The sequence below is a fragment of the Nothoprocta perdicaria genome, unplaced genomic scaffold, assembly GCF_003342845.1.
Source record: "Nothoprocta perdicaria isolate Ctin4 unplaced genomic scaffold, notPer1 scaffold_187, whole genome shotgun sequence".
Taxonomy (NCBI): Eukaryota; Metazoa; Chordata; class Aves; order Tinamiformes; family Tinamidae; genus Nothoprocta; species Nothoprocta perdicaria.
In genome coordinates this window covers 267,380-275,355 of record NW_020455060.1, presented here as the reverse complement: position 1 = coordinate 275,355, position 7,976 = coordinate 267,380, and the positions used below count along the sequence as shown (strand labels likewise).

Below are 7,976 nucleotides of genomic sequence, written 5' to 3'. Positions count from 1 at the left end.
GCGGGCGGCGGCGGTCCCGGGCCGCGGCGGCGCGCGCGGCCTCACGGGCCCGTTCCCGCAGACAAGGCCACGAGCCAGCTGCTGCTGGAGACCGACTGGGAGTCCATCCTGCAGATCTGCGACATGATCCGCCAGGGCGACACGCAGTGAGTGCGGCGCGGGCCGCGCCCCGCCCGGGCCCCGGTGCTCCCGGTGCTCCCGGTGCTCCCGGTGCTCCCGGCGCCCCCGCGGCCGTGTCCCCCTCGCGGGAGAGGGAAGCGGCTCCCTCGGCACGGGGCGCGCTGGGAGCCGCCCTCCCCGCCCCGCTCCCGCCCCGCCTGAGCGCTCGCCCTCCCTCGGTCCCCGCAGGGCCAAGTACGCGGTCAGCGCCATCAAGAAGAAGGTCAGCGACAAGAACCCGCACGTGGCTCTCTACGCGCTGGAGGTAGCGGCCCCTGCCCCCTCCGGGCGCTTGTCCCCTTGGGCACCGGGAGCGGGGGCTGCTCCGGGGGGCGGGTGCCCCCGGCGCCTCCCGAAGCCCTCGGGCTCCCACTGTGCTGAGCTGGAGCTGGGACGGGGCTGCTGCTCCTGCCGAGGCGGCCGCGGGAACGGGACGGCCCCCGTAATCCCGCTCTCTGCCTCGCAGGTCATGGAGTCCGTCGTGAAAAACTGTGGCCAAACCGTCCACGATGAGGTAGCCAATAAACAGACCATGGAAGAACTGAAAGAAATACTCAAGGTAAAAGTGTCGTTTTTTTCTTGGCTTTTGAGTTAGGCCGCAAGAGAAGCACCGAGAGCACTGAGGTTGTTTGTCCTGTATCTCACATGCTGCGGCGGAAGGAACGTGTGCGGTAACATTCCTCAGAAAAGAGCAGTCTATAAAGGGAAAGGATAAATGATAAACGCGGGAAGCTGAGGAGAACGCACCGCAGGGAGGTTATCACGGAAGGAAGATATCGTTCAGCTACAGCACAAGCTCCCGTTCGTAGGGAGCGTGTCCAGCAGGGATGTGCGGGAGGGGGCTAGGCTGTCTGGTGGCGAACGCCCCTGGTGCAGAGCAGCAGCAGCCGGAGACGCTTGGCTGTGGTGTTTTCTGGCCACACGCAGCAGGGCCAGACAGGAGCGGGCTGGATGTGGGCAGCGGGAGGTGACTCCGTGCAGTGCCGCTCGGGACGCCCGCAGAGGCTCGCGCCAGGGAAGCGGAGGCTTCAAGGGATTCTGTCGCCCCGGAGCCCGGTGCGGCCGCGCCGGCCCCTTCCCGCGCTCCGGCTCCGCTCGGGACGGGAGGGTGGTGACCCTGCTCTCTGTGGAGCTGGCAGCAGTAGCGGGGTCCCCGTCCTGGGCAGGGGGTCTCTCGGCCGCCCCCGTCACGGTCTCAGCTCTCACGGGTCGCTCCTGATGACGCTGCACTGAGGAGGGAGGCTCCGTAGCAGAGCGGGACGAGGTGGGAACAGGCCCAAGGACCTGCCCGCCCCACTGGTCTCCTAACTGTCCCCGACCCCTCTGCTCCTGAGCTTGGAACTTTAAACCTCTAGCTGTTGGGTAGATGACTTCAGTCTGATGACATTCGGGTCTGTGACGCTCATGGAAAACAGAATATTGCCAAATCTTGCTGGGAATTGTCACTGTGTGGTAGCCCTTGCGTGGGCCGAGCCCTGGGCCACAGAGGGAGCAGGACGCTGCTCCTCCGCCCCCAGGGCTTTGGGAGCAGCCAGACACGTGGGTGTGTGGTGAAGAGGTCAGCCGATGACAGGGCTGCCCCAGCAGGCTGCCGAGGGCAGGAACCGGCTTGCCAAGTTTGCTCCTGCTTCCTGGACTGTATCCCTAGAACCCCGTTTCTCTGCTTCCAAAGAGCAGGCTTCCCAGCTGTCTTTAGTGTGCCGTGTCCTGCAGTAGCTCTGCACGTTCCTGGAGGGGAGTGTGTGAGCTGGAGGTGCTGGCTCCTTGGCCCCAGCACCGTCTCCTCGTGAGTGTGAGGTGCCTCGTTAGGCCCGTGAGGCCGGTTGTGCTTCTCAGGCAGCCCAGGTTTCCTCTGGTGAGGAGGAAGGAAGGCAGGACGCTGGGCAGGACAGAACTCATGCCCGCTGGGGCAGCTGCTCTTAGAGTCTCGAGGGAGCTGTCCCCAAGGCACCGAACAGCACCTCTGGTCCCGTCCGACTGTGCTGCTCAGAAGGGTGTTCTCTTGTCCCTGTTCAGAGGGGACAGTGGAGAAGCTGAAGCACTGCACAGCCTGATGTGTTTGCAGCTTTTCCAAAGCTTTACCTGTGCTTCCTTCCAGGACTCTGAAGTCTCCTTCCATGAGCACTGTTTCTGGCTTGTCTTCTAGGTGACTTGCTTCACCCTTTGAGTTTCAGCAACCTCTTTTTCAGATTTTTTCTGCCTTTTTTTTTCCATGCAGAGGCAAGTGGAGTCAAGTGTCCGCAGTAAAATCCTGTACCTTATCCAGGCCTGGGCTCACGCCTTCCGCAACGAGCCCAAGTACAAGGTGGTGCAGGACACCTACCAGATCATGAAGGTGGAAGGTAAGGACGTGTGGGCCTTGGCCGGGAGCTGCTTTACGGGAGGAGCAGTGGGCAGTGGGAGCTGTCAGTGGAATCTGAGCACGTAACACTGGGATTTTCCCTAGTGCCTCATACATAGGGAACCTCTTGGGGTGACTGAACCTCGCTGCTGAGAGGAAGACTCTCTTGTCTGCCCCAGGATTGGGGGCTCCCTTGCTCTGGGCCCCCAGCCCAGCTGGGGTAGAGGGTGGGCAGCAAGAGCCGCGTGGCCACTCGGCTTGTCATCCCTGCAGCCCCTGTGCCCTTCCCCGTGACGAGCTCCGAGTGTGGAGCGAGGCGCCTTGTATTCAGAGCCTGACGGCTCTGTAGGCAGGTGAGGGAAATCCCGAGGTTTGCAGTGTGTGCTCAAGACCCAGGCCTCCTGCGTGAGGAAAGCTGCTGTCCCCTGGTATCAGGACGAGGCTATGGACGTGGCAGAAACACTGAGCTGGGCTTGGTGGGCAGGGTGGGACCTGCGTCAAGCCTTGTCAGCGCAGCGAGACAAGTCGCTTCTCCCGCAGGTCACGTGTTCCCGGAGTTCAAGGAGAGCGATGCCATGTTTGCTGCCGAGAGGGTGAGCTCTGCTGCCGGGGCCGCTGCTGGCGCTGCGCCACACGCCCTGCTCTCGCGGCCCTCTGGCTGCTAAACTTGCACCCCCGTGCACCGCGCTTGGGGGTCTCGCTGGGCACGTGCCAGCGTGCGGTCACTGAGAGGTGGTGAACAGCAGCCTGGGAAGGATCCTCCTTCCTGCCTAAAAGTGCCAGCCGGGAGAACTAATGGGAATGGAGCCATTTTCCTGAGCGAAATTCCATCAGGAACAGGATGACAAGGGGCCTGCTTGGTGGCTTTCCAGCAACACAGCAGTTACAGCTTGATATAAGGGTGTTGCTGAACTGGTTGCTGTACAGGCATGTTCCTGCATGTTCCTGCAAAACCTCTTGCTGCCTGGAAAAGCACCACAGTCTTTAGTAACTTGAAAGGTGGCAGTCCACAAGAGCATTTCCTGTTGAGCTGCAAATGCTTCCTGAACGTCCCCGTTCACGGAGGAGCCTGCTCGGCTGCAGCAGCTCCCACAGGGCTCTCGGGAGGCCCCGTCCCCAAGGCCTTGCATCCCTCCTCACTCGTCTCCTCCGCAGGCTCCGGACTGGGTGGATGCGGAGGAGTGTCACAGATGCCGAGTGCAGTTTGGCGTCATGACGCGGAAGGTGGGTGCCGCTCCTGCCCCTGCGTTCCCTGCTCCAGGCCAGCTCCCTGCAGCATTCCGGAGCCTGCGTGTCCGGGTTGGGCCCCTGCTCGCTGCCAGGAGCTGCCAGGAGGGACCGAGTGGTCTCGCCTCGTGGTGAATGAGTGAGTGTCTTGCAGACACACTGATGTCTCCCATCCTTTGCAGCATCATTGCCGGGCCTGTGGGCAGATCTTCTGTGGCAAGTGCTCCTCCAAGTATTCCACTATTCCTAAGTTTGGGATTGAGAAGGAAGTGAGAGTCTGTGAACCCTGTTACGAGCACCTCAACAAGTCAGTATCCATTGCGACCATCACTTTACCTGCACTGACTGGGACTGTAAGGGGGAAACTTGTGCAGGGCTCCCTTTCTGAAGAACAGGGCAAGGGTTTCCCAGGCTCTGCAGAGTGGTCCCTTTCCTCCTTGGGAACAAGGCTGCAGGGTCATGGGTGGATCCCACGAGGCTCCTCCAGGCCTCATTCTGAACCGTTGCCTGTTTCTGCCTACAGGAAAGCCGAGGGCAAAGCTGCTGCCACCTCTGAACTGCCCCCTGAGTACCTGACCAGCCCTCTTTCTCAGCAGTCCCAGGTGAGCACCTGCCCTGTAGGTGACTTGGTTCTGTCCTGCATATATTGATCCCTTTAAGTGACCCCTTCTTCTCTTTCCGCTTGCAGCTGCCTCCGAAGCGTGACGAGACGGCCCTGCAGGAGGAGGAGGAGCTGCAGCTGGCTATTGCCTTGTCGCAGTCAGAGGCCGAGGAGAAGGAGAGGATGGTTCGTGTCCTGCTTGGCAGCTGGCGATGGGTGTTGCTCTAGAGCCCATGTGTACTGGGTGCCGCTAGCTGTGCAGTAACAGTCTCAGCGTGTCCTTGTTGTGCGTGGGTTGAGTGGGAGCAGTTTGACCAGTTCTGGAGCTGTTTGGGAGACTTTGTGTGTTCTCCTCTTCTGCAGAGGCAGAAAACCACCTACTCCATGTACCCAAAGGCTGAGCCGCCCCCGGTGACCTCGTCAGCGCCGCCGGTCAGCACGCTCTACTCCCCGCCCGTGGTGCGTACACAGCAGCCCCCGAGCGTGGCCTGGCCGGACACTCAGCAGGCCAGTTCCTGAGCCCAAGTTAGCCCTGTTTGGGTCACGTTTAATCCCTGCTCTGAGAGAAAAGTTGTGTCCCCTTCAATCCATTGCTTTTCCTCAGCACTACAGTGCTCTCAGCAAGAAGCTCTGCATTCAGCTGGCTCAGTTGCTGCCTCTTGTAGCCACAGCGTGTGTCTGACTGCAGGCACTGCCATCCCCTTCCCTTCTGCCCAGCCCTTGTGACCGAGTGCCCGGCTCTGAACAGATTGAGTAGCAGTTCTGAGTCTCTGGTTTGCTTGGACTTGATCTCTTCCCCACGTTTCTCTCTTTCCAGAATTCATCTGCGCCACTGGCTGAGGACATTGACCCTGAGGTGAGGATCCGGCTGCTGCTAGTCCGTGGCACCCACCTGCACCCAGCTCAGCTCTTGGACTAATCAGCTGCGGTTCCTTTTGTGGCAGCTGGCTCGGTACCTGAACCGCAACTACTGGGAGAAGAAACAGGAGGAGGTTCGCAAGAGCCCCACGCCGTCGGCCCCGCTGTCCCTTACGGAGCCCACGGCTCAGCCCGGGGAAGCCCACCCTGCCCCACTCAGCGTGGTTGAGGTAAGAGGGAGCCCGGGCCGTCTCCTCTGGTCAGCCCCGCCGCTGGCACAGGAGGACCGGGCCCCGCTGGCTGCCCTGTCGCTCCAGCAGCAGTACCAGAACGGTGAGTCTGAGGAGAACCACGAGCAGTTCCTGAAGGCCCTGCAGAACGCGGTCACCACCTTTGTCAACCGCATGAAGAGCAACCACATGCGTGGTCGCAGCATCACCAACGACTCTGCAGTACTCTCCCTCTTCCAGTCCATTAACAACATGCACCCCCAGCTGCTGGAGCTGCTCAACCAGCTGGATGAGCGCAGGCGTACGTGGCTTGAGAACAACGTCTGGGGGAGCAGTTGGTGCTGGGGCTCCCCCAGAGCCGGTGTTCGGCATTCCCGGGACAGCCTGTCTGGGTGGGAGCCGCTGCGGTGTGTGGGGATGGTCAGTACCCAGCCCCTGGGTACCCTGAGGAGAGTCCTTGACACTCTGCTTTCCTCCCCAGTGTACTACGAAGGCCTGCAGGACAAGCTGGCCCAAATCCGGGATGCGCGGGGGGCTCTGAACGCGCTGCGGGAGGAGCACCGGGAGAAGCTGCGCCGCGCCGCGGAGGAGGCAGAGCGCCAGCGCCAGATCCAGCTGGCCCAGAAGCTGGAGATCATGCGCCAGAAGAAGCAGGTGAGGCCGGGAAGCGTTTCTGGCGACCCAGGGCCGCGCTGGGCAGCAGGCCCTGCCCCTCAGTGCTGGCGAGGACGGGCTGCGCCGGCAGGATCATGCCCGAGCGCTCATTCCACTCTTCCCGCAGGAGTACCTGGAGATGCAGCGTCAGTTGGCCATCCAGCGGCTGCAGGAGCAGGAGAAGGAGAGGCAGCTGCGGCTGGAGCAGCAGAAGCAGACCATCCAGATGCGCGCCCAGATGCCGGCCTTCTCGCTGCCCTACGCCCAAGTACGGCTGCGGGCCACGGGCCGGGGCGCTCCGCAGTGCCCGGGAGCGCGGCCTCAAGCCTGCTTCCCTCGCAGCTGCAGGCGATGCCGGCAGCCGGCGGCGTCATCTACCAGCCCTCGGGGCCCACCAGCTTCCCCGGCACCTTCAGCCCCGCCGGCTCCGTGGAGGGCTCGCCCATGCACAGCGTCTACATGAACCAGGCGGCGCAGGGGGGCACGGCGCCCTACTCGGCAATGCCCGTCTCCGGGACAGGTAAGGGCACGAGCGGCTCTGGGGCGCTGGAGGCCGCACACGCCGCGGTGGCATCAGCGCGTGCCGTCCTGCTGCAGATCCCAGCATGGTGAACGCCTACATGTACCCGCCGGGCGCGGGCAGCGGGCAGGTGGCCCAGCAGGGCCAGGCCGTGCCCACCACCACCCCGGCCTACTCGTCCTACCAGCCCACCCCAACGCAGGGCTACCAGGCAAGTGACGGCGGCCTCCCTGCGCCACGCTCCGCGGAGCAGCCGAGGCAGACGGCGTGGGGAGGAAGGCCTGCAGGCCCAGGGGATCCTGTCTCAGTGACTTGAGTTTGTGGGTTCTCTGGGCACCGCAGGAGAGATGATGGTTGGTCCTGGGTGACAGGATCCGCTGCTGCTGTCCCAGGGGGGGCAGACAGGCCAGGCCCTGGGTCCCCGCGGGGCACGGGGCTGATACGTCCCGGTTTGGGGGGCCGGGGAGCCCCTGGTGCCCGGCAGAGCAGGTGCCCTGAGCCGTGTCTCCCGGCAGAGCGTGGCGTCGCAGGCGCAGAGCATCGCCCCGCTGCCGCAGAGCGCCCAGGCGGGCAGCATGGGCTACATGGGCAGCGCCTCCGTGTCCATGGGCTACCAGCCCTACACCATGCAGGTGAGCGCGGCGCGGCCGGGGCCGGGCGCGGTGCCCGGTGCCCGCGCGGCGCTGAGGCCCCGCTCCGCTCCGCCGCAGGGCCTCCTCTCGTCGCTGCCCGGGCAGGAGGCGCTGGGCGCGCTGCCGCCGCCGCAGCAGCCGCCCTACGGGCCGGGCCAGCAGCCCCTCTACCAGCCGGTGAGTGGGGCGGCGGGGGGGGCACCGGGCGGCCCCGCTGCCCCGAACCTCCCGTTGCAGGTGGCGGGGGGCGCGCCCCCCCCCGCGCCGCCCGCGCCCGCCCCCCCGGCCGGCGAGGCCCAGCTCATCTCCTTCGACTGAGGCGCCGCCCGCCCCGGGACCACGAGGGGGCCGGGGGGCCCCGGCGGCCGCGGTCCCCCCCGCCCGCGCACCGAGACACTAACCGGAGCGGCGGCGCCGGCCGCGCTCCCCCCTCCCCCCCGCCGCGAACGGTGACAATAAAGTTGTGCGGACAGAGCCAGGCTGCGCGTGCGCGGGGGCGGGCCGGGCCGCGGCGGCGCGGGGGAGCTCGCGCCAGCGAGACGAGGTGGGGGAGCGGCACGGCCCGCTCCCGCCGTACCATCGAGACGAGGCACGGCCCGCCCCCGCCGTACCATCGAGACGAGGCACGGCCCGCTCCCGCCGTACCACCGAGACGAGGCACCGCCCGCCCCCGCCGTACCATCGAGACGAGGCACGGCCCGCTCCCGCCGTACCATCGAGACGAGGCACGGCCCGCTCCCGCCGTACCATCGAG

The 7,976-nt window shown here is 64.8% G+C and overlaps 1 protein-coding gene across 1 annotated transcript in view; it reads left to right on the top strand.

Annotated features, from left to right (window-relative positions):
• The window catches only part of HGS (hepatocyte growth factor-regulated tyrosine kinase substrate), an 8,340-nt gene extending 800 nt beyond the window's left edge, over positions 1 to 7,540 (top strand). Inside the window, exons 2-21 of the mRNA XM_026036833.1 lie at positions 62 to 146; positions 349 to 424; positions 626 to 718; positions 2,378 to 2,501; positions 3,041 to 3,093; positions 3,656 to 3,724; positions 3,910 to 4,034; positions 4,251 to 4,329; positions 4,416 to 4,514; positions 4,692 to 4,787; positions 5,146 to 5,184; positions 5,273 to 5,416; positions 5,504 to 5,717; positions 5,898 to 6,070; positions 6,198 to 6,338; positions 6,413 to 6,590; positions 6,668 to 6,801; positions 7,106 to 7,222; positions 7,301 to 7,399; positions 7,460 to 7,540. Coding sequence (XP_025892618.1) covers positions 62 to 146; positions 349 to 424; positions 626 to 718; positions 2,378 to 2,501; positions 3,041 to 3,093; positions 3,656 to 3,724; positions 3,910 to 4,034; positions 4,251 to 4,329; positions 4,416 to 4,514; positions 4,692 to 4,787; positions 5,146 to 5,184; positions 5,273 to 5,416; positions 5,504 to 5,717; positions 5,898 to 6,070; positions 6,198 to 6,338; positions 6,413 to 6,590; positions 6,668 to 6,801; positions 7,106 to 7,222; positions 7,301 to 7,399; positions 7,460 to 7,540 — 2,219 coding nt within the window. The remainder of the gene's footprint in view (positions 1 to 61; positions 147 to 348; positions 425 to 625; positions 719 to 2,377; positions 2,502 to 3,040; positions 3,094 to 3,655; positions 3,725 to 3,909; positions 4,035 to 4,250; positions 4,330 to 4,415; positions 4,515 to 4,691; positions 4,788 to 5,145; positions 5,185 to 5,272; positions 5,417 to 5,503; positions 5,718 to 5,897; positions 6,071 to 6,197; positions 6,339 to 6,412; positions 6,591 to 6,667; positions 6,802 to 7,105; positions 7,223 to 7,300; positions 7,400 to 7,459) is intronic.
• Positions 7,541 to 7,976: the final 436 nt, after the last annotated feature.